The sequence below is a fragment of the Pelobates fuscus genome, chromosome 13 (assembly GCF_036172605.1).
Source record: "Pelobates fuscus isolate aPelFus1 chromosome 13, aPelFus1.pri, whole genome shotgun sequence".
NCBI lineage: Eukaryota > Metazoa > Chordata > Amphibia > Anura > Pelobatidae > Pelobates > Pelobates fuscus.
The window spans coordinates 61,231,500-61,256,993 of NC_086329.1; the positions used below are offsets into that span (position 1 = coordinate 61,231,500).

Here is a 25,494-nt window from a genome sequence, read left to right on the forward strand (position 1 = left end):
AGTAATCAGGTGCTACAGGCAGCTATGGGGTAGGAGGGGAATCAGAACTGGAAATACACTTATCTTAATAAGCTTAAACATATACATTTACAAGAGTTTTTTTGATAAGTTATCAAACAGAAAAAAAAAAAAAAAACAGATTATAAAGGAGATAAACAAAGAACATTTTTCCTGCATAAATGTGTAAGTATCCAGTGTAAAGAAAAACAAAACAAACCACTCTCTTCATGGTTAACCAATTCTCTAATGTTTGGAACTATGAATGATTAGGAATATGAAAAGCATTCAATCTTTGACGCTCCTCTGATATTTAACTTTTTTTTTTTTTTTAAACAATGATAAATGTTAAACATAATGGAGAAGGAAAAACAAAAATCTGCAATAAAAACGCAAATATTAGTTTAAATCTCTCATGTTGAAATAGAATAATTTCTGTAATTTTCAGTTGCTACCAGAATCTGACATACCAGTAGTTCACATGACAGATGTATTGAACTAAATAAATTGTACTTACATGTATTCATTTCCATAACTGTACAAATCCAAATTTATTTATAAGAATGTAAAAAAAAAAAAAAAAGGAGTTTACATTCTTTGCTATTTGAAAAATGGAAGTTACTGCTGGTATCAGTGCTTTTATAAATTGGAATGTTTAAATACAAGATAATACAAAAATTACATTTGTTTAAAAATGGTGGCAGAGTGAATATTCCAGCTGCCAGGTAAATTGCTAAAGCATATTGCTAAAACACAATCTATTTTGTATACAGTCACTAAAAGTAATTCCCAACATTATCTTATTAATGATTCCCCCCCTCTCCCCCCTCCACAAATGAGCAGAGAAATGGATGAATCTGTGTATATTTGATACTCACAGAAATCATTTAGAAAATTGTTGCAAGCCAGGTAACAGTACACTCTACAAATAATACAAAGTTGAGTGCATTTTATATCAGTTTGCAGGATTAGTAGTGATTGGGTTTATAAATACAAGTAGCACACTCATTTCAGAGAAGTGTTTAGTTTTTTTCCCCCATCAAATTTGTTCAAAGTTGTAAACTGAAAAACAGTCAAATTTTAATGGCCTTATTTATGGAGTTTACTTACAAGTACTTAAGGTGTTTCTGTTGCAAACACTGCTGAGTGCTATATGTGAATTACACCTGCGAGATAAATTTTAAATTGATGCAATCGTCAAACTAAAGATCACATGAATTAACCACATAATCCTGGCAACTGCACCAAACCCTTTCCAGAGATAGGATGTAAACACGATTGCGTGTTCAGTCTATCAATTTATGGATATTCAGTTACCAATGCAGAAAAACAATTTCAAAGGACATAGTGTTATGACTTCTAACTAAACTGATAATCAGAGGATGTTACAACTCCAATTTTCATAAAAATCTGATATGACAGATGTGAATTTGCAGATCATCCACTGAATGATGGTCAGTGTGTTAATGCAAAATCAACATGTTATAAAACAATCTGGCTTCTCAGTGCTTAAACATTTGATACGCAACCTTTTATGATTGCCAAATACATTTTCTCTTCGTCTTCACCGCAACCAGGAAGATGGGACCCATTGAGGCTCAGTGTCCAGTTTATTGATTAGTCGAAGAAGTTCCTGAAAGGCCTTGTCTAGGTCTGTATTCACAATTGCTGCATCAAAATAATGACCATTGTTTTGCTCCATTTCTCTTGCTTTTTCAATTATATCCCTCAGTTCTTCAGGCTGTATGGTAAAGAAAAAAAAAAAAAGTCAATACAAAAATGTACTCTCACATAATGGAAAAAATATGTATCTCGCATTAAAATGACCGCATTAAAATGAAAGTCTGGCACCAACACAACAATCAGAATCTCTAGTTAAAGGACCACTCTAGGCACCCAGACCACTTCAGCTTAATGAGGTGGTCTGGGTGCCAGGTCCCTCTAGGAGTAACCCTTTTTTTTTTATAAACATAGCAGTTTCAGAGAAACTGCTATGTTTATACTGAGGGTTAATCCAGCCTCCAAAACCTCTAGTGGCTGTCTCATTGACAGCCGCTAGAGGCGCTTGCGTGCTTCTCACTGTGAAAATCACAGTGAGAGCACGCAAGCGTCCATAGGAAAGCATTGATAATGCTTTCCTATGCGACCGGCTGAATGTGAGCGCGGCTCCTGCCGCGCATGCGCATTCAGCCGATGACGTCGCAAGGAAGAGGGAGAGGAGGAGGAAAGCTCCCCGCCCGGCGCTGGAGAAAGAGGTAAGTTTAACCCCTTCTTCCCCCCCAGAGCCCGGCGGGAGTGGGTCCCTGAGGGTGGGGGCACCCTCAGGTCACTCTAGTGCCAGGAAAACGAGTATGTTTTCCTGGCACTAGAGTGGTCCTTTAAGCTTAAAAAAAAAAAAAAAAAAAAAATTACCTTAAAGTAACTTAAATTAACCCTAATTAACTTACCTTAAATTTACCTAAACTGGGGGCGGAGCCTAGCATCCAAGCTGAACCTCCGTTCCCACTACACTATGCACGTTTCGGGGGTAATCCCCCCAAAAAACAGCACAATCGCACCCTGGAGAGAACCTAGCATAAAGGGGACACCGGGGGTTCTCAACCGATACCGAAATCAAGCCTGTAACACCCCGGGGACAGGACAAAATGCCTTGAGGCCTAATAGAGATCGGGCAGGCTGACTGACCTGGACATGGAACCCTCGACGGGGCCAGCCCCTCCCCCCCAACCCACAAACCCCTCCCCTCCCTCCGGACCAATGGGGGTCATCTCGATCCACACCAAGCGACTGGAATGGCAATTGTAAGCCAACCATACAAACCGAGGAAACGCAACATCAGGGCAGCCGAGCACACGGTGTACCCAAAATGGCGGCGGCAAGCACACAATACGAGCTGAAATGCCTACCTGAGATGGAGGATCACAGCGACACACAGCAGCGTTTAGATGCGGCTTTTGCCCGATTCTGGCACAGGCTGGGAAAAAGGCTGCAAGCACTGACGGCAAATCAGCCACCCCACCCAGATAATAACAGTCTGAACCGGGCCTACGGAGTACAGAGAAAGGTACCACCGAAAGGGCAGCCAGACCGCAAAACTGCAGCGGGGAACGGGGGGGGAAGAGGCGCCCCACTCCGGGCACAGCGACTATCCCCAAGCTAACCACACAAGCACACAGCCCGCCCAGGCTAGGGGCCAGGAGAAAACTGCCTCCACAGCATCGACCACCCTGCAGAAGGAATGCCCGCCGCTGGCGGCGACAGGACACCGGCTCCATCTGCACCCGATATGGGTATTCCTCGAACTCACAGAGCCATCGAGCCAGTAGTCAGACGATGCCACCCTCTATGTGGGCCTGGAGAGGGTCCTCGCCCCGCAACTGCCGCTCCGATACTTTCTGCCTTCACACTCCTGATGACAACATGCCGCGAACCGGCAAGGGCTGAGCGGGACTGATTTGCGGACACACCGCACTGTTTAACTCTCTCCTCTCACCTTCCTTATTTCTTTAGGTCCCCTCTATACAGAACGCAACGCTATGCTTTAAATGGTTACCTTTGTCGCAGCCCACTTGTATCATCTATGCAACCTGCTGCGCTTTCTTAATCACCGACCCAGTTAAACCCAATTGCATAGCTTAAGCACCGTTTATCTCCTATATCTGTTTTATGATACAGTTAGTTCCGCATTGAGTCAATGATACACATCCAGCAAAGCAACTGTTTATCATATATCTGTTAAGCAATTCCTATGTGTGTTACCCAATTTAGCAAGAAACGCCTACACTACAATATTCTTGATGTTATGAGTTTTCTTTCCAACTGCTTTAACATAGTTAAAATCCTTCTGGTGACACCCAAGGGTGCTGTGCCTTTAATCTAAAGACCTACACATTTCCAGTGCGTTAGAGCATCCAGCTAACCTAACTACAGCTACCGCTAGCACTGTGTCGCAGCCTGATATGTCTAATGTGTTACTCCTGCTATAATTTAAAAATGTGCAATGGTTTTTGATGCTACAGTACTGTTACCGCATGTTTCCTTTATGTTTGCACCAGCTGTCGTGGCAGTGCAAAACTGCTTGTTAATTCGATGCACACATAAAATAAAGAATTAAAAAATATATATATACCCGCCCCGGTCTTTTTGTGCTCCGGTGCACAATCTCCAACCAAAATATATATACCTAGTAGAGAGCACTCTGGAGTCTTGGTGAAGTAAATTGAAACTGGTGCTTTATTAAGCAAACACAGTGATTAATAAAGCAGCAGTTTGAATTTACTTCACCAAGACTCCAGAGTGCTCTCTACTAGAGAGAGATAATATATATATATATATATATATATATATATATATATATATATAATTTTTTAAATACTGTGCCAGTGGTTTATTTTTATTTATTTTTTTTAAACTAAGTTTTTACACTGTATCATGAACATCATTTTTAAAATAAAAAACTTTTTTTCGTAGGGCAATCATACTTGCAGTTGACTTTTTGTTTTATTTATTTTTATCTGTTTAAGCAGTGAATTTCATTTTGAATGAAAGATACCCCCTGAAGAGTCACTGTACCTAGTGAGATTTAAAAAAAAAATATATATATATTTTTTTTTTGCTGAACCAATGACTGAAAGCACATGTAGGTATCAAGGCACAATTACTACAGTTTGTATACAGTTGTACAGTAAAGCCTGAACAAGATTTTACTTCTGATAAACAGAATATGCTTTAGATTTTGTTTTTCTATCTTCTGTACCAAACATAAGGGAACACGAAACATGAACCCTCTCGCAGCACCAAAACCAACAGCACCTTGCATGCAGGGAGAGGCTAGTTTTCCACAAATCAAATCAATCAACGCAGGTTTGACTTTAAACAGGGAGACTGCACACATTCCTAGCATGACAACAAGGAAAATAAATTGTAATTGTTATCCTTTTACTACTGTGCTACCCATTTGCAGACAAAGAACACGGAAAATAATTTACAAATATAAACCAAAAACATACCTTTGGATTTCTACCCTCCTTATTGAGTAATGCACGCAACCTCTCTTGGGAGGGTGGAGCGATAAATATAATGTATGGTTTTAAATCTGAATTACGCAACATTTTCAAAGCCTGTAAAGAGAAGAAATTTAGATCACATGAACAGAATGTGGCTGCTGATCACATATACAGCAAAAGAGAAAAGTTTTAGATATGCTAGTACAGGCATAGGCAACCTTCGGCACTCCAGATGTTTTGGACTACACCTCCCATGATGCTTTGTTAGCATTATGGGTGTAGGAGCATTATGGGGGGTGTAGTCCACAACATCTGGAGTGCCGAAGGTTGCCTATCCCTGTGCTAGTATATTGAATACATACAAGACTGAAAGTGGGAATAACTTTTAAAATTTAGTCAGAACAAAATGATACTGGAGTACTAAATTGCATCTAAGTTCCAGTTCCCCTAGTGTCCGACTGACGGGAAGGTAGTGTGAACGAGGTTAGGGAGAGAGAAAAGGCACAGGGTCCACAGAGAACAAGGGGTATAAACGCAGATGGAACTTAGATGCAATTTAGTACTCCAGTTAATGGATCCCCTCGGCACCGTTTAATAGATTTTTTTTTTTTTTTTAAGTTTGATTAAGATTGATTAAAGGTAGGGCACTGCCCACCCCTCCTCATTTCTTATACCGTGGAGCTCTCCTGATGTTAGTTTCCCCTTGTGGGATTCTATACATCCCCTTCTCATATTTCCTGCATATTTTGGAGGGTTACGCCCTAGTTGGAGCTCCCCATTAGGTGGTTACATTGGTGCAGCTCATGAGCCCTTGACTTGTATCCGGGCTCCTGATCTGCAATCTGTTTACTCTATTTCTCCATTTTGTGTTTTATTGATTTTAAGCAGAATACAGAGAGTAAAGATGCTGTCAGGATTACATAACCAAACAGCCCACATAGATATTGCCAGTTAAGAAAAATCTATTTAAGACTAAACAATTTAAGACAAAATAAACTAAAAATGTAATTAGTGATATACGGTTCTCTACAGAAAAATATAGAGTACCCCATGTCAGAAGGGAAAATAAAACATTAAACAGACATCAGACCCCAACTCTCGCAATTATCTAGGTCAAACTGGAAATCGCCCCTGGAGAACTCTTAAAAAGAACCAATTAGTAAAGTTTACCAAACAAAACATTTATGTGCATCTAAGAATTGTATACAGGGCTCCCAAACACTGAAAGAGTGTTCCTTGAAGGCATCTGCCTGCAAATTAGACAAAACTAGGTGAGGCAAGGTGAGCAGGATATTATTTCACTGCAGAAGAATTTAGATTTATTAATACACTACGCACTTAAATGGCAGATAAAGTATTAGATCAGTCCCAAATCATTCATTCACAACTAGCTGTGTTCACATATGGACATAATTCTCCTGCCTTTCTATAGACATTCTCACTACGAGAAACAAATTACTTACATCAAAATACCATAGACATCAAAACCACTTTAGCTTAATAAAGCAGTTTTAGTGTCTAGATCATACCCCTACAGACTCACCGCTCAATTCACTGTCATTTAAAAGTTAAATAATCTTGTCCCAAAGCAGTCTTATGCTTTTCATAGGCAGAGTGCAGTCCTGCACCGGGTAGATGAGCTGTACACCTTTAATTCCGTATGGAGGATGACGATTCACTGCAGACACTGCTGGTGGGATTCATCTGTGCACCTCCAGAGTTGGTACCCATTTCCGTGCCACTTTGTATCTGGATGAGCTGCACTGCTCTTTCCACTGCTATATTTGGGTATGCACTCCCGCCAGATCCGTGGGCTCCTGATGAGAGGTCTGGGATTGCGGTTGTGGAGAGTGGTCACTTGCTTGCAGTGGGAGGTAGGTGGGTGACAAAGCCAGTGCTCCATCCGCTGCCAGAAGTCAGAAAAGATTTGTTCCAGCCTGGACATGACATTGTGCTATGCACCCTCTTGACTGTGAGAACAAGCAAGTCTCTGCTATGTTAGTAGAGTTACTGTAGGGTGGGGGTAGGCAACCTTCGGCACTCCAGGTGTTCCAGATGTCACTTCTTTGCCCCTTGCTCCTGCTTGGTCTGGAAGGCCTCCAAGAATGGACTAGGATCACACCCACCTGTATCTCTGTACCAGGAGATGCATCGATGGATATCATTACACGTGTACTGTCGACTGAATGAGACTCCACACAGAGTTTGCGATAAGGAAAGATGGGGGCTGCATTATTTCAATATATTTGGAAATGTTCTTAAAATAAAAGAGTGTGAGCAAAATATTTAAACTTATCCTGAGACTATTTTGCACTTTCCGGCACAAATGTTCCAAGATCTGTCCATCTATGGTGTGTTCTCAACTATAACCCAAATTAAGAAAAACAAAGTAAAATGATCCACTCTGAAGAGACTCTGCAGTCTCTGTGTGAAATACGCTTGGTGTGTACACATGTGCACAGATCATAAGCCTTCCTCACTATGTTATTAGATAAGGGACTTGAAGCAAAACAAGGTGACAGTTTAACATACCCATGGTGGAGAATTACTGGGCTGGTTAGGGAAATTCTGTGATCCTCCAATTGCTTTAACAGCCATAACATACAGAATTACCACTTGTACCTTAAGAGTGAGGCAGAAGAAATGTAGCACCGTGCAAACGTTTCAAGTGTCTTCACGACTCCCCGTCACATGTAATTTAACACCCATTTCACTGAGAATGCAATTTGGTATCTTCTTCTTGTCCGGATGTTGGAATTCTTCTGTCATATCTCCTGGAACTTATAGCCCTAACGACAGAATAAGTCTCATACATGACACTTGCACCAACAACAAGGGGACAACTTGTTCCCTGCTGTGTAAAACTGCAAACAACAAAATACTAGGTAAAACATTCCCTAATGTAAGAGAGACTTGTGAATTCTGCTCACTGAGCTACGATGGTTATGTTGCTTAGAATTCCCATTTAAATGATAAAACTTACTCCAGCAGAATGATGCATTGGAAAAAAAAATCAAACCCCCTTTCAGATGACATCCCATACTCTGGAATAGCTCTGGACACTTTCTCAGACACATTCACATTTGTGATTTGCACTTAAGGAGTTGGATGGTGTGACGGTCCAACCCTCTCTGACCGTCTTGAGTTCCCTTTCTCCCAGTAATAATCCTTCCAGGCAGGGTGTAGACACAGGCATAGCATAACCCCTCACGCATGAGCCGAGGCTTAATGCTGGATAGAGATCTGTTTAATGCACACAAAGCAACAATATTCATGCAGTAAAACCACTCCTGCTCAGAGAAAATGACAGTTAAAAGGGTCAGACAGAGTTTGAAAATATGACAAAAACTGGTGTTAAACTGGTGTTCTAAGAGGGGGGAGAACAAAACAGTCAAACTAAGTCCAGTGGTTTTCTTCACACTGCTCCCCCCTTGCTGACAGTTCCTGCAGACACAGTTGGACCCTTTTCGGGTCGACTTGGGGCTGTCCGGGTAATCCTTGCGAAATTTAGGCCGCTAATTCAGTTTGTCGGGAAGGCCATCCGCATTCCCATTCATTTTCCCAGGTCGGTAGTGGATGGTGAAGCCATATGGTTGTAATGCGAGGCTCCACCGCAGAAGTCGGGCATTATCCACTGCAACCCGATTGAACCAGACGAGAGGATTGGGGTTCGTGATGAGGGTAAACGGCCGGCCATATAAGTAGGGTGTTAGTTTCTTCAATGCCCACACTAAAGCTAGGCATTCTTTTTCAATGGCCGCATAGCTGAACTCCCTGGGCAACAATTTTAATCTCAAATAGGCTACAGGGTGCTTTCCCCCCCAGTCTTCTCGACCTGACTTACTGCCCCCAGTCCAAACATTGAAGCATCTGTGTGTACAATGCAACGTTTGTTAGGATCAGGGGCAGCGAGAACAGGTGCGTTTATAAGAGCTTGCTTCAATGCTAGACAGGTTGCCTCGCACTCCGGGGACCACAAGACCTGTCGGGGGTAAGTTCTTTTTTGTCAAGTCCATCAGGGGTTTGGCCAGGGCGGTATAGTCAGGGACAAAGCGTCTGTAGTAGCCTGCTGTCACTAAGAAAGCCATAACTTGCATCTTGGTACGGGGGGTGGGCCAGTTGGCAACAGCCTCAATCTTAGCGGGCTCCGGACGTTGTTTTCCGCATCCTACCTGGTGGCCCAAGTACTGCACCTCCGCCATACCAATGTGACACTTGTCAGACTTCAAGGTCAATCAGGCTTCCCGGATTCTATCCAGTACCGTCCCTACATGTTCTAAGTGGGCCTCCCAGGTTTCACAAAAAATCGCTATGTCGTCCAGGTATGCGCATGCATAATCCTGGAGACCATTTAGGAGGCGATCTACCATCCATTGGAAAGTGGCTGGGGCATTCTTCATCCCGAACGGCATAACTCGGAACTGGTATAAGCCGAACGGGGTGATGAAGGCTGATTTCGGAATGGCGTCCACAGCTAGGGGAATTTGCCAGTAGCCCTTACATAAGTCTTACATAAGTCTATTGTTAGCAATCCGGTCCAACAGTTTGTCTACCCGGGGCATCGGGTAGGCGTCTGTGACAGTCTTATTGTTGAGTCATTGGTAGTCGACGCAGAAACGGGTCGTGCCGTCCCGCTTCGGCAATAGCACTATCGGCGAAGCCCAAGGACTTTCGGAATGTTCAATGACCCCTAAGCATAGCATTTCATTTATTTCCCTATCCATCCCTTCCCGGACTGCCTCAGGGATGCGGTAGGGGGGATGCCGCAAGGGAGCCTGGCCTGGGGTCTCCACCCTGTGGACGGCCAGTCTCGTGTACCCGGGCACCTGAGAGAACGTAGCCTGTTTGGCTTCCAGAAGGGCGATTGCCTGGGCCCGTTCCTGTGGTCCCAGCTGTTCCCCCAACTGTACCAACTCTATAGCCCGTACCCTCTGGTCGCCCTCCAATAGATCCGGCAGGGGTATGGTGTCTAGATCCTCGGATGCTGGCGCATACACACGCTCGCCACCTCATCTTCTCTACCCTTGTATTCCTTCAGCATGTTGATGTGGAATGTGCGCTTTACATTCCCATCATCACAGCTGGCTACCGTGTATGTAGTGTCACATACTTTCCCAATAATTTTGTAGGGTCCCTGCCAGGCAGCCTGTAGTTTGTCCCGTCGGACTGGTTTAAGTACCATAACTCGCTGTCCTAACTGAAAACTACGGTGCCTGGCCTTCCGGTCGTACCATACCCGCTGGCGCCGCTGAGCCGACTGGAGGTTTTCACGCACCATCTGGGTCAACGCCTCCATACGGTCCCTCAGTTCCAGCACATATGGCACCACCAGGGTTCCTGCTGACTCTGTGGCTCCCTACCAATGCACCCTAATCAGGTCCCCTCACTCGCCCCCCGTATAACAACTCAAAGGGGGAGAACCCCGTTGATTCCTGCGGGACCTCCCGGTAAGCAAAAAGGAGGTGCGGCAGGAAGCGCTCACAGTCCCTGCAAGCGGCCGTGAACGTCTTCAGCATCTGCTTCAGAGTTCCATTGAACCGCTCGCATAGACTGTTGGTCTGGGGATGGTACGGGGAGCTAGTCAGGGGTTTTATCCGGCAGACCTTCCACAACTGCTGGGTCACAGCGGCAGTGAACTGGGTACCCTGGTCTGATAGGATTTCCTGGGGAAATAAGACTCTTGAGAACACCTTGACCAGGGCATCTGCCACTGTCTCTGCCTCAATGTAAGACAGTGCTACCGCTTCAGGATATCTAGTGGCGAAGTCGACTAGAGAGAGTATGTACCTTTTACCTGAGCGACTGGGATGAGCTAGGGGTCCTATTAAGTCTACAGCAACTCGACTAAAGGGTTCTTCAATTATGGGCATTGAAACCATCTTAGCTTTAGGGTGGTCACCCTTCTTACCCACCCGCTGGCATACTTCGCACGTTTGGCAATACCGCCGGACATCGTTCGAGATTCCCGGCCAGAAGAAGTTTTGGGTTACTCGGTACGCCGTCCATCTAATCCCTAAATGTCTGGCTAATGGAATATCGTCCCAATCCTCATCAGCTCCTGCGTGTATTTCTGGGGTACCACTAGCTGACGTATTTGCTTTGGCCCTGGGGCTTAGGTTCGGGAATCTGTAAATCTATACAACTGGCCCCCTTCCCACACATACTGTTCTCCATCCAGTCCCCCTGGGTCAGAGATGGCCTTTTCCTGGTATCTTAGCAAAGTGGGGTCTCCCGCTACCGCTTTCCCAAAATCATTAGGAGTGTCCCAGGGTACGGGCTCAACCGTCAGGGTCGGGGAAGCAGGTCTTACCTGGGTCTCCAGAGTTTGAGAGTGGCTTTCTGCAGCTCAGCTCTGAGCTTGGATAGTCACAGCTTGAACCTCCTGGTTAGGTGTAGGCATATAGGCGGAAGTAAGTAGACCCAAGTCATTTCCGAGCATCACATCTGAATGCAAATCCTTCATGACCCCCACTTTCACAGTTCCAGACCCCACACCCAAATCCAATTGAACCTGGGCGGTAGGAATCCTGTAGACGGCTCCCCCTGCTACCCGTATAGCGATGGATTTGACGGATGGCTCGTGGTTGTTGAGCAAGTCTCTTTGTACTAGGGCAGTGATGGCGAACCTGTGGCACGCCGGGCCCTTTCTGTGGGCACGCGGCCATAGGTCCGCCATTAATGCAGAGTAGGCACCTGCCTGCCCGAAACGGCAGGCGCCTACTCTGCTTCCGGGTCGGGAGGCAGGGGAGGGATCTGTGAAGCAGCTCCCCTGTCCTCCCGCACGATGCTGTGTGGAGCGTTGCCGAGCGTTACCATGGCAACGCTCCACACATCATCGCGCGGGAGGACAGGGAGCTGCTTCACAGATCCCTCCCCTGCCTCCCGACCTGGAAGCACTGCTTGCCACCACCGGACCACCAGGGATGGCGGTGTCCCCCCCTCTTCCTTCATTAAAGGTAAGAAGGAGGGGGGGGATGAAGAGAGAAAGAAGATACTGATTATAAAAAAGTATATTAAAACCTGTTTCCCCCCAGCAGTAACCCTGCTCCCCCCCACACAGTACCCCTACACCCCCCCACCCAGTACCCTACTCCCCCCCCCCCCCACACATGTGATAAAAGATTTCTCAAAAGTATAAATAGTACTTTCAGGATGAAACCTATAATGGACAACGTTTAACCTGCTGAGTGTTTGATGTAAGGAAGGTATTGGTATTTGTTAACCTCAGTATGCAGTCTTTATCATTTTGACAACTGTTACACACAGTACCCCTACTCCCCCCCCCACACACACAGTACCCCTACTCCCCCCCCCACACACACAGTACCCCTACTCCCCCCCCCCCACACAGTACCCCTACTCCCCCCCCCACACACACAGTACCCCTACTCCCCCCCCACACACACAGTACCCCTACTCCCCCCCCACACACACAGTACCCCTACTCCCCCCCCACACACACAGTACCCCTACTCCCCCCCCACACACACAGTACCCCTACTCCCCCCCCCCACACACACAGTACCCCTACTCCCCCCCCCACACACACAGTACCCCTACCCCCCCCACACACACAGTACCCCTACCCCCCCCCCCCACACACACAGTACCCCTACCCCCCCCACACACACAGTACCCCTACTCCCCCCCCCACACACACAGTACCCCTACTCCCCCCCCACACACACTACCCCTACTCCCCCCCCACACACACAGTACCCCTACTCCCCCCCCCCCACACACACAGTACCCCTACTCCCCCCACACAGCACCCCTCACACACACACACAGCACCCCTCACACACACACACACAGCACCCCTCACACACACACACACACACACAGCACCCCTCACACACACACACACACACACAGCACCCCTCACACACACACAGCACCCCTCACACACACACAGCACCTCCTGTGTGTGTATTCAGCAGTGTGTGTGTGTGTGTATTCAGCAGTGTGTGTGTGTGTGTATTCAGCAGTGTGTGTGTGTGTGTGTATTCAGCAGTGTGTGTGTGTGTGTATTCAGCAGTCTGTGTGTGTGTGTGTATTCAGCAGTCTGTGTGTGTGTGTGTGTGTGTGTGTGTGTGTATGTGTGTGTATTCACCAGTCTGTGTGTGTGTGTGTGTGTGTATGTATTCACCAGTCTGTGTGTGTGTGTGTGTGTGTGTATGTATTCAGCAGTCTGTGTGTGTGTGTGTGTGTGTGTGTATGTATTCAGCAGTCTGTGTGTGTGTGTGTGTGTGTGTGTATGTATTCAGCAGTCTGTGTGTGTGTGTGTGTGTGTGTGTATGTATTCAGCAGTCTGTGTGTGTGTGTGTGTGTGTGTGTATGTATTCAGCAGTCTGTGTGTGTGTGTGTGTGTATGTATTCAGCAGTCTGTGTGTGTGTGTGTGTGTGTCTGTATTCAGCGGACTGTGTGTGTGTGTGTCTGTATTCAGCGGACTGTGTGTGTGTGTGTCTGTATTCAGCGGACTGTGTGTGTCTGTATTCAGCGGACTGTGTGTGTCTGTATTCAGCGGACTGTGTGTGTCTGTATTCAGCGGACTGTGTGTGTCTGTATTCAGCAGTCTCTGTATTCAGCAGTCTCTGTATTCAGCAGTCTCTGTATTCAGCAGTCTCTGTATTCAGCAGTCTCTGTATTCAGCAGTCTCTGTATTCAGCAGTCTCTGTATTCAGCAGTCTCTGTATTCAGCAGTCTCTGTATTCAGCAGTCTCTGTATTCAGCAGTCTCTGTATTCAGCAGTCTCTGTATTCAGCAGTCTCTGTATTCAGCAGTCTCTGTATTCAGCAGTCTCTGTATTCAGCAGTCTCTGTATTCAGCAGTCTCTGTATTCAGCAGTCTCTGTATTCAGCAGTCTCTGTATTCAGCAGTCTCTGTATTCAGCAGTCTCTGTATTCAGCAGTCTCTGTATTCAGCAGTCTCTGTATTCAGCAGTCTCTGTATTCAGCAGTCTCTGTATTCAGCAGTCTCTGTATTCAGCAGTCTCTGTATTCAGCAGTCTCTGTATTCAGCAGTCTCTGTATTCAGCAGTCTCTGTATTCAGCAGTCTCTGTATTCAGCAGTCTCTGTATTCAGCAGTCTCTGTATTCAGCAGTCTCTGTATTCAGCAGTCTCTGTATTCAGCAGTCTCTGTATTCAGCAGTCTCTGTATTCAGCAGTCTCTGTATTCAGCAGTCTCTGTATTCAGCAGTCTCTGTATTCAGCAGTCTCTGTATTCAGCAGTCTCTGTATTCAGCAGTCTCTGTATTCAGCAGTCTCTGTATTCAGCAGTCTCTGTATTCAGCAGTCTCTGTATTCAGCAGTCTCTGTATTCAGCAGTCTTGTGTGTGTGTGTGTGTTCAGCAGACTGTGTGTATGCATTCAGCAGTCTGTGTGTGTATGTATTGCATTTGTTGGAGATACTAATAAATATAAGCTTAAATTTATCTATTTATATCATTATTTAAAATTTGTATCAAACTCTCTGTTGTTGTGTTCTTTTAAAACAAAAGTTGTTAATTAGTTTGGACAACAGTACGAGTTGTTTTTTCTAAACTTATACCTCAGTATTCAGGTTTAATTGCAGTGTTGGCACTTTAAGGAAAAAAAGGTGGCATGTATTGCGGTTTGGGCACTCGGGCTCAAAAAGGTTCGCCATCACTGTACTAGGGTGATAGTGGCTCCTGTATCTCGTAGGCCTTGCACTGTCTTGCCATTAACCATCACTAGTTGTCGGTGGTGTTGTCGATTATCTCTGCTGGCGGCCAGCACCGGGTTGGCCTCATGAAGGAACGCCAAGGGCTCCTCCCTGGTTAACTCCCAGGTAGAGGACACAGGGTAGTCAATGGTGTGCACTGCTGGTTGGGAGCTGGTACCGAATGGACGATTCCACGTAGATTGGGTAGGTTCCATTGGGCAATCCCTGCGGTAGTGTCCCACCTGCTTGCACCGAAAACATCTGGGTCCCGTAGTCTGGGGAGGTCGACTAACGGCTGTTGGGGCTCGCTGTGGTGGTGGATAGTTGCCCCGACAGTGGTTCTAGTGGCTCAATCCGTGCTGGTTGAGGTCTGAGGTATGGTCGTTCTGGCTTGCGGGCTTCCATATATTCATCTGCAAGCCGGGCTGCTTCTTGCAGGGTGAGGGGGTTTCGATCCCTCACCCATTCCTTTACATCCGTTTGTAGCAGGGAGAAAAACTGTAGTAATAATTCCTCCAGGGTGGTAGCTTGCCATCCATTCACCCAGTGGGTGGCTGCTCGATGCAGCCTGCAAAGTCCACTCTGTGTACGAATCGGTTGCCGTCTTCCTGGACTCCCGGGGGTTTCCGCCGGTACGCCTCTGGGGTCACTGCGTACTGGGCTAGGAGGGCTTCCTTCACCCGCTCATAGCTGCTTATGTCCTGATCAGTAATGGCTCGGAATGCATCAGCTGCTTTGCCAGAGAGCTTTTCAGCCAAAATTTAAACCAGTTCCCCTTCTGGTATCTTGTGTAGGGCATATTGTCTCTCAAAGTCTCTCAAAGTCCACCAAATAGCCATCAATCTCGTCTGTAGCCTCCTCAAATGCTTTGAATGCGCTGAAGGGGATTTTCTGCGGTTCGGGGTTAAAGCTGGAACTGTTCGGTGCGACCGCTGTAGTTCTCTGCGCCTCCACTAAGCGGATTTGTAAATCCCTTCGCTTATTCGCATTTGCATTCGCACTGTCAATTATGCGAAGGATGATTTCTGGTGCAGGGTTTGGCCCGAACAGCGCCAGCCGTACCCTTATTTCTCGGTCCACTTTGCTTTCTTCTGCACGAACAGCTGGGGTTGCCGCAACCACGCTTTCCCTGTCCAGCTCCATTAGTTCGCTTACAATACAGCGCTTGGTCTTCTTGCTGCTGCTACCCCCTATTGGGTTCCCTTTCTCCCATTAGTTATCGAATAATCCTTCCAGGCAGGGTGTAGACACAAGCATAGCATAACCCTCCACACATGAGCCGAGGCTTAATGCTGGGTAGAGATCTGTTTAATGCACACAAAGCAACAATATTCATGCAGTAAAATCACTCCTGCTCAGAGGAAAAACAAAATGACAGTTAAAAGGGTCAGACAGAGTTGAAAATTTGACAGTTATTAAGGGTTTAAACTGGTGTTCTAAGAGGGGGGAGAACAAAACAGTCAAACTAAGTCCATAAAACAGGGGTTTTCTTCACAGATGGTAACTACTGAATTAACAAAAAAACAAAATAATGAATAACAAAAAGATAACAAAGGTTGCTTTCTAGGGTGCAAACAAACATTCAAGAAAAGCAAACATTTGTTTTCATTTTCTTTATGGTAAACTATTCAACCTGTCAATGACAGATCGTGCACCTGGTGGTCAATGCATTTGCAAACTGGTCATAGAAGAGAATAGGGGTTGAATATGCATGATTAGTCATCTGGTTTCAAATGTGAAAAACTACTAACATGATGATGATACCGTGTATGTTTTGTGAGAGGGACTTCAGCTGCCATCAGTAGTCCTGCTCAAGACGTTCCCCATTATGGTTTATTTGTTCAGTGGATAAGCAAGTGGAATTCCTACATAACAAACAAAACGCTGACAGCAGTGTACAATTTATTTAAATAAATAAATAAAAAGTAGTGGGACTTATTTGCAGCAAGTCCAACGATGCAGAAATGCTGACAAAGCACTGTAAATGAATTTCCAAAAGCCACCCACTGACCAAATTAGTTGGGCTTATTTGTGTAGGCCACTTGAAGTCAGTGCTATGGAGATCAATTAATGATGCAGACACATTTAGGGTAATTTAAAACAACATTTAAGTCTTTTTTTTTTACTGCTATTTAAATATAGTCTGAATTAGTGAAAAGGCTTTATAAAATGATCTAAATTATATATTTGAACGTCTTCACATTCACTCAAGAGAGCACCTCTGTGCAGCTAAAATCATACCGCAAATCAAATTTTATTAGTAATAGTTGAATCACTGAACGCTCCAAACACCATAACCACTACAGTGTCAATCTATCTCGCCTGCCAATGCCAAAGGCAAACCTCTTAGGTGAGCCCTATGACAACAATATTGACCAATGTCAGTGAAAATGTTAAATCCTTAATGAGACAGAAGTGAGTACTCTTATTAAAACCTACATACCAATTATTCCTAAATAGACTTACACTGCAATGGTAATGACCGTAGTACCCGTAACCTATTATAAGACCAGTATTACGGATAGTGTGCAGGTAATTTTCTTTTGTTTTCTTTAGACATTTAGGCTCATTTCTGGCACCCAAAATAAGAGTGACTTTGGACGCATGGCTGATTTCTTTGTACTTATTTGCTTTTGTATTGCACATCCATGTTACAGTGCAATAATAAAAGTTTTGTTTATCAAGGATTATTTGTACTTCTCTGTGCACTTTGCATTAAATATCACTTTACAGCTACACTCTACAACTCACTTTTGTTTGTTTTAAAATAATGTCATTTATATTAAAGTTACAGGTTCACTCCACAAACCAAAAGCACATCAGCTTGGGTGAGGAGTATCCTAGTTTAACCTTTAGAAAAGTGCGGATTTCTATGAAAAATCTGCAATTTTAAAAATTAACTAGAGAACGCCACCCTTGCCATCAAACAACCAGGGAGGTTTTCTTCCTACTTCTGTTAGCTCCCCTGAGCTAATGGAAGTGGCACGTACTGCCTCCTTCCACACAGACCTCAGACCGTGCGGAGTCCACATAAGCAGCAAGTCAGAGGGTTCTCATTGAGGTAATTTCCTCTGAAGAGATTGAAAGAGGAGGGCTTGCTAAGGCAGTTCATAAAATCTGAAGCCTTTGCAAGCTATTTTAACATATAGCCCCAATGATTATATGCAGTGATTTTTTTCTGCCTGTTTTGGCATTGGAGTGTTCCTTTAAAAGACCACTACAAACACCATTTTGTAGTGGATAAGGTGCCAGTAGGATCTTACTGCCCTCCTCCCTCCCCCATATTAAATGGTTTGACTATTTATGTTGGGTGGAGAGGACAGTGCACTCCTGGTACCATAACCACGGCAGTTTGCGGTTTTTAATGATATACACAGCATTAAGCGTAGTAACGTTTGGTTTTTACCCCTTTCAACAACTTTTGGTTTTATTTCTTTCAAGCACTAGTAGAGTTGTACACAATTTAATGAAACCATACCTGTGTGTGAAGACTTAAAAGGCAAATCTTCCCAGAATTAATAACCTGTCGCACAGAATCAATACTGGTGCCATACATATTTTTCTCAAACTCTCCAAATTCAATGAACTTCCCAGAAGCAGCATCAGCTTCAAATGTCTGTCGTGACACAAAGTGATAATCTCGCCCAGCCACTTCATTATCTCTTCTATTTCGAGTTGTATCTAAAAAAAAAAGAGTGATATAAATGCAATTACAATTCATTATTACTTTAGTGATATATGATGCATATGTTACATTAATACGACACATTTCTATTTTGTTGTGAGAGTCGGCGATATTTAGTTCCATTATTGTTTACACACCTAAACAGACATACTACCTCTAAATTTTACAAGCAATAGACGACTATCTATGCTGCTATTTTGAGAACCCCGCAGCACGCATAATGTACATAGCTGTCATGTAATCAAGGACTAAACCAATGGATATTATATTGCTGAAAATATTGACTACTCCTAACTAAACAAGATTAATATTGGTAATATACTATAAAAATAAATAAAAAATGTATAATTTGGGGGCGGGGCCTGATGTCTAAAATGGGTGGAGGAGTTTCAAAATCTTGGCCTTTTACGCTATAAACCTGCTGAACAAAGCTAATTCAAAATACAGCTTACTCTTGAAGTGGTCTGCCATCTAAAAGCTCGAACAGCACACTTTCAAACTAACCTTATGCGGACGCTGAGGCCTAGAGGTCTGACAGCCTGTTGCAGGGAAATGCCCTGTCAACCATAACCCCCTCCCACCCCCCACCCACCACCCCCCACGACCAGAGGCAGATATCCCGGTCCCCACTGGGAAAGCAACTTAACAGGTACCACTACCCTACACTCCAGTTCTACAGAAGGCCACGAGGCTGTACTAAGATGGCCACACAGCTGTGTGTCCCACGAAGTCAGGAGACACAGGGAGGTCTGACATGGAAGGAGCGCTTTGAAATCAAATTCAATCTGCCAAACGTTCTGGCTTTGAATTGAAAATCTACCTCAACTTACCCTCGTTGTGACAGGACCACCAACGCGGCCCTCTGCTCAGGCAACTAACTTCTCTTCAGCGCAAGGGGCAGACTCAAAGCTTTGTCCGACCCACCGCCCACCCTTAGGGCTCGCCGTGATCCAGAGTGCCGAAGAGACAGCGGTCCTACCAACTGACAAGTAGATCCGCAGACAAAAAAAGAACAATCCCCTAAGACTAGGGGAGGAGGGAGGCTGCAGCGCAGTGGACTGTGTCCTACCTGTCAGGCCTCACAGCCACCCTTCCAGCTAACCAAGGGAGGTCGAGGAGAAATCGTGGCTTGTTAGGGCCTGGCCACGCATTCCAGTGACTTTCCTCACGGAGCCCCGCAGAATCCACTGAGCCTGACCGCAGGAAGAAGGGACACTAAACCTCCAACATGGTCTGCTGCTTCCCAATATTGGGCACGGGATGAAAGGGGCCTCTAAACAAATCACAGCCTACCACTCTGACGAATCTAGTGCCACTGTCTTACTATCTTGATTTCTATAAATTATTTTGACCTGTTTTATACTATACTTTTATCCTCCTTATGAGGCTTGCGGTGCACTATTTTTGATGACTAACCCCAAACCCAGTGGTAACTCTAACATTAAGTGCAACTCAATCTAGAAGTTACCTCAGATATAAAGACCTTCAAGTTACTATCTTGAATTTAAAATGCCCAGTATATAATCTCTGATTCACTCACTACCTTTAAACCATATGTCTAACACTCCCTAATTGCCTTACTTCTGATGTAACCTGATGCAGCTCTAGACATAACTCTACTTCTTTGTTTCTACCTTATCATTATACTTGATCAAACGGTCAGTACCGCCTGACCCTATCAATGTTAGCATGACTATTTCTTTATAAAATTATATCACATGTTTAATTCACATTTCAACTGACACATCCAGTTGTGGAAATGCAGGCGCTTATGTACTTTCAGCACAACCAAAATAAAGAATATTATTTTTTTTTTTTTTTTTTATGTATAATTTGCCAACGCAACGGATTAAATAATAATAAAAAAAAGAATCAAAATAACCACCACCACACACACACAATACAATTAATCAACCATCACCTATGGAGTGCTTGCAGCAGACTGAATGCAAATGGTGAGGAAAGCATTATATGGGTATCCTGCGCAATGTCAGCTACTGCAAAGTGTGGGAAAATGTTTCTGCGCTTTGCAATATGAGTAAGAGTGCGCCGACAGTCAAGTCTCGAAAGGAGTAACTTCTCTCGAGACTTTGGTGTCAGAGCGCTCTGACTAATTTGTTAGCCAACCAATCAAAGAACTCTTACTCATATTGCTTGAGAAGCTTTCCCACTGTTAGATTATAATGTTGAAAAGCTTTTATAAGGACTTTCCCAGCTATCACTACTCTGTCTGCAGCTATGAGTACCTGGTCGAAGATTGATTCATTTTATTGCAGTGAGTGAGTTTTTGATAATTTTTCTGGCTTTTTTTGGGGGGGGGGGGGGGGGGGGGGGGAGGGAGGAATGATTATTTTAAGCAGTTTCGTTGGAAATTATTGATTTTTATTTGGGATTTTTTGGAGCTAATATAATAAGTAAGAAGACTTCTGATAAGTATATATATTTTTTCAGCAGATATTATTTATTTATAAAATATTTTACCAGGATGGATTCATTGAGATTTCTCTCGTTTTCAAGTATGTCCTGGGTCCACAAAACATTGCATTATTACAATAGGATACAATATTACAAAAATACAATATACAAAATATATATATATATATATACACACACACACACACACTACATAACAGGTAATAAATATATGTAACCATCACAGGTGCATTCTGTGCTGAAGTATATTGCCATAGATCGCTTAAAAGATTTTAGATTTCCCGCTACGACTCTAAGTGCTACCACCTTGACACACAAATGGAACCCTGATTGGGTGACCCCCTTCATCCCACGAGGACCGACCAGGGAACAATCTGAAGCGGCAGCAACCTGAAACTGACGGGAGAGAGCTACCACCTTAAGGACTCAGCTCAAACACAAGCTATTACAATTTTTCAGTTTATTCGTTAACCCATTATTGTTTTGTTGTTACCATGACGACCTACCCGACACATAACCCATCCGACTATACGGCCTATGAGCCACGAATCACTACCCCCCCCCCCCCCCCCCGCCTGACAGAAATTTAGCATGGGACACACAATCTACCCTGACAGAGCCAGGCGTAGAACTAAGAAAATCATAACGCAACATGACCTCCCACTACAGGGAGCATGTCACTTAAAAGCAACAATCACTAATGTACTGCCAGGGACATATTAGGTTCACCCAACAAATCAGACATGGGCTTACCAGCACGCAAGCCAAGCACACTGCACATCCCACCCAAGCCGTACCTCACCAGGTGCACAACAGAGATGATAAAACCCCACAAGACACCAGGTACGTACTTCAAGCTATAGAGACTACCCTGTTTACCCCGACCAAAACTAAAAATGTGCAAGTTATGACAAGCCATGCAAATGTTATCAAATGTTTAATGACCTGTTGCACTAGCTGTTGTGGCAGTGCGACCTTATGTGTTAATATATGCATTACCAAAACAAACAAACAAAAAAAAAAAAAAGATTTTAGATTAAATGAAGATTTGAATGTTTTCCCTGAGGTTATTCCATAATTGCAGTGCTCTAGAGGAAAAGGAGGATCGAGCCACTTTATTATTGTATTGCGAGTTTAATTGCCTTCCCCCTCCCCTACCCCTTCACTGTTAGGGTGAGGGGTGAAAGGAAGGGTAATTTATTTTTATTGTGTTGTGGTACCCATTGTAATCTGGGGGCGCATGACATTATTTGTGGTTAAACAATGGCGTGTCCATTTATAATTATTTAGGATCCCCACTCACTGGTGGGGGCTCGTGGGTCCTCTTCCCAAAATGAATCATTTTAGGGCTCACACCTGTCGCCTATGGGTGGGGGGCCATTAGATTCCTAAACCCTTGGGACTATGCTTCCCTGTTATTTCACAGGTCCCATGCAGATATTTTTCTAAATGCTTCCGAATGAATGATACATAAATCGGTGTGACTGACTGAATTCTGACCGCATCTGGCTCTGATAGGTACTTTTCAACAATTGGCTCTTGCGATTTCTTTGGCAACTCTTGCAGACCATGGCTTTCGTAGTAGGATGCAACCTCAAAGGTCAAGGAAACCCTAAAGTAAAAGGTGACTTTAATCTGGGTCTAAGCAGAGTCATGTTCCTCGGTGGCAGGTGTATGCCATTTACTTGCAGGCATGACTTAGAATATAGTTAGTTAACTGTAAATGCAGCCCTATTACCCATCATGAAAGGACGTGGAGACGTGTTTTTTTTTTTTTTTTTCAATCTCAAATATTCCTAATAATTTTTTTCTTTGGACTTGAGTTTCTTAGAAGATCACATTACTGATTGAACAATTCTGACATTTACATTGTCATTTCTGTCTTTACATTTAAAACTTTCTGCACTTTCAAAAGGATGTGTAGACATTTTATACCTGCTGTAGGAGGACTTTGGTGTTCCTCTGTGAACAGAAATAAGTCCTGTTAGGGATGATATGCACTGACAACGTTAGGGCAGGAGGAGACCAGTAATGTGTGGTATTAACTATAAATTTATTAATGCGAATTTACCAATTTGTTAGTTAATACAGCGTGTATAAAACTACTATTTGATCTGTGTATTTTATTGCCTTTGAAGAACATTAAATGATCAGAGAGGATTATATGATGTGCCCACAATTGTACACTTTAAATATTATATAGAAAGCGTTTTAATTACGATGCTTTAGTGTTTCAGTATACATGGTTTAGTGTCTCATTATACACGGGTCCACTACTGTGCTGCTGTATTAAAGCCCGAAAACTACTTCTCCAAAAATGTGAAAATCAATCATCATTGCTGAATTATTTGAACAGGAGGAAAATGGGCACGTATCCAAAGTTCACTAGGTGAGGCCAAACTTAGAAATAAATAAAAGCTTGTTCTAATGTACTTTCGTTTGCAATTATATTACCAGCAAGCAAAACCAATAACCTAGCGGAAACATATTCTGCAGCGCTGTACAATAACAACAAGACAAATTTAATTCTAACAAAACACATATGACAGTCAGTAAAGAGGGCCCTGCCCAAAGGAGTTCACATTATTAAGAACTAAATATGAATAAAACCTAAATTCTATATAATCAGCAGCATTTTAATTAAACGTCAAAATACTCCTTACACGTTTAGTATAACTAAGGAAGGTTTTAGAACTGCTCCTGCAGCTGTGGCTCCCAGGCCACGGCTGCTTCTAATCTACTAATGTGTCTAGCAACTATTCTCATGCTTGCTCCAGCAAAAAAAAATGCTTAAAATAAGGCTGACAAACTGCAGGAACGTATATCTAACTGAAGGTAGATCCTTGGAAAAAAAAAAAAAAAAAAAAGCTTTGATTTATGAGCAACTTAAGAATCCTGAGGAATGTTTGGAATTCTGAATGGACAGCACCCCCTTTCAGGTCTCTGATAAGACTGTAACAAGTTTTAAATCATTCTAACTCCAGATGTCACTGTGTTATAAGGATAGTAAACACCATAAAAGCAGAACTATAATTTCTGTGAAATTTGCAAAGCCCCATAAGTAGCTTAAACCAAAATGTATGCTTTGGCCTTGGTCCTTGTAAATCTATTACATGGGGCATGTTGCATCCTCCAACTGGGAAGTCAGAACCAATCACAGAATGCCTCAGACATTTCCTAATTCCTGCCTCTTTTGATGAGAAGTTTCTCAAACAGACCGAAAGGTAAATAGCAGGGTAAAAAGGCTCAAAAGGATCCAGCCACTAGCAATTCTATCAGTCATCAGCATTCTTAAGCGAGATAACAGGAAGGAGCCTCCTAGACAAAAATATATTGGTATATGCAAGTTTCATTACATGGTCATGGTCCAAGAGAATCCATTACTTGTAGAATAAAGTATACCCTAGCAGCACAGTCACAAGCCACATAATTAACAGGACGCAAATGTTATGATTGGACAAACTGTCCATTTGGCAAAAGTGTGCAAGAGGATCATATTTGCAAAGAGGCCACTTTGCAAATATGCTCTATGGAAGCCTTAAGATTAAAGTAGCTACCACTGTGGTAGAATGGGCAGTATTCCTACCAGGCATTTGTTTGTATGCAAAGGAATAAGCTTTCTAAACCAGAGATTTAAGCCAGGAGGCCAAGAGTACAGACAGAAAAATGGATGAAGGAGGAATCACACTATCTGAAGAACATGTAGATCCACATCCCATCCGAGGTTCAGAGAAGCCTCTCCATGCCTGGCTTTGAACAAAGAGGAAGAAGTCATTATGACCAGAATGATAAAGTAAGCAAATGCATTAAGCAGACGACATTTTAAGTCTAGAAAATGTTTCAGGTACTTATGAAAGAACTGAAAGGGCAGAGGCCTGACGCTTTAGGTTACTAGTAGACAAGTGGGAAACTGGTAGATGAAATTGTAATCCCAGAACACTACAAGTGTATCTATCGAAGCAGGCTTTTTTGCCTGGGACTGAGCACAATACCTCAGAATCTTCACAATTTGTGTAGCCATTATATCAATCTCCAGAACGTCCCCCGGCTAAACAACTGGCTGCAGAGAAAATCTGCCTACTAGTTAAACTTAGTTAATAGCCAACTAAACCCATAATGTGGATAGTATAGCCAATCACCTTGCTGTCCTACCCCCAGTGAGGAAACCTGGAGACCTCCCACCATAGAGTTTGGGTTGCTTATTCACTGACATAAGCCAATGCAGTTATCTGCTATGACGTGAGAGCATCAAAGATTGAAGATCTAGGATATTGATTAGCTGCCTCTCATCCAGAGGAGTCCAGCCCTGATTGGGGTGGAGAACTAAACTGCACCCCAGAAACTCTATACAATCTGCTCTAATGAGAAGTGTTAGAAAAAGCCAAGACTGGTAGACCAAATCTTTGTCAGGCTAGGGTTTGTGAGAAAGGCCCTCTTGGAGGCTGTATCCAGAACTTACCCAGAATAAAGACACTGGTACTACGATAGGCTGTTGCACCAAGTATGGTCTTGCAGGAGTGAGAACTATGAAGGACTTCTTGCTCACAAGGGAGAATACGTTAGGCTAAACCAAGATGCAGTTGTGGTAAGACAGAGCTATCAGAGTACATAACAGCCAAACAGAAGGGTTACAATCTGGTAATAACATTCTGAGAGCACATAGTGGGGGAAACCATAGTGAACTGGA

At 43.7% G+C, this 25,494-nt stretch overlaps 1 protein-coding gene across 2 annotated transcripts in view; it reads right to left on the reverse strand.

Moving 5' to 3' along the window:
* Positions 1-1,034: 1,034 nt before the first annotated feature.
* Positions 1,035-25,494, reverse strand: part of PALS1 (protein associated with LIN7 1, MAGUK p55 family member) — a 98,833-nt gene continuing 74,373 nt past the window's right edge. For both annotated transcript variants that reach the window (XM_063439072.1, XM_063439073.1), the window contains exons 12-14: positions 18,168-18,370; positions 5,007-5,117; positions 1,035-1,738 (exon numbers count right to left, since the gene is read on the reverse strand). In XM_063439072.1, the coding sequence (XP_063295142.1) occupies positions 1,562-1,738; positions 5,007-5,117; positions 18,168-18,370 (491 nt within the window). In that variant the 3' untranslated portion in view covers positions 1,035-1,561. The remainder of the gene's footprint in view (positions 1,739-5,006; positions 5,118-18,167; positions 18,371-25,494) is intronic.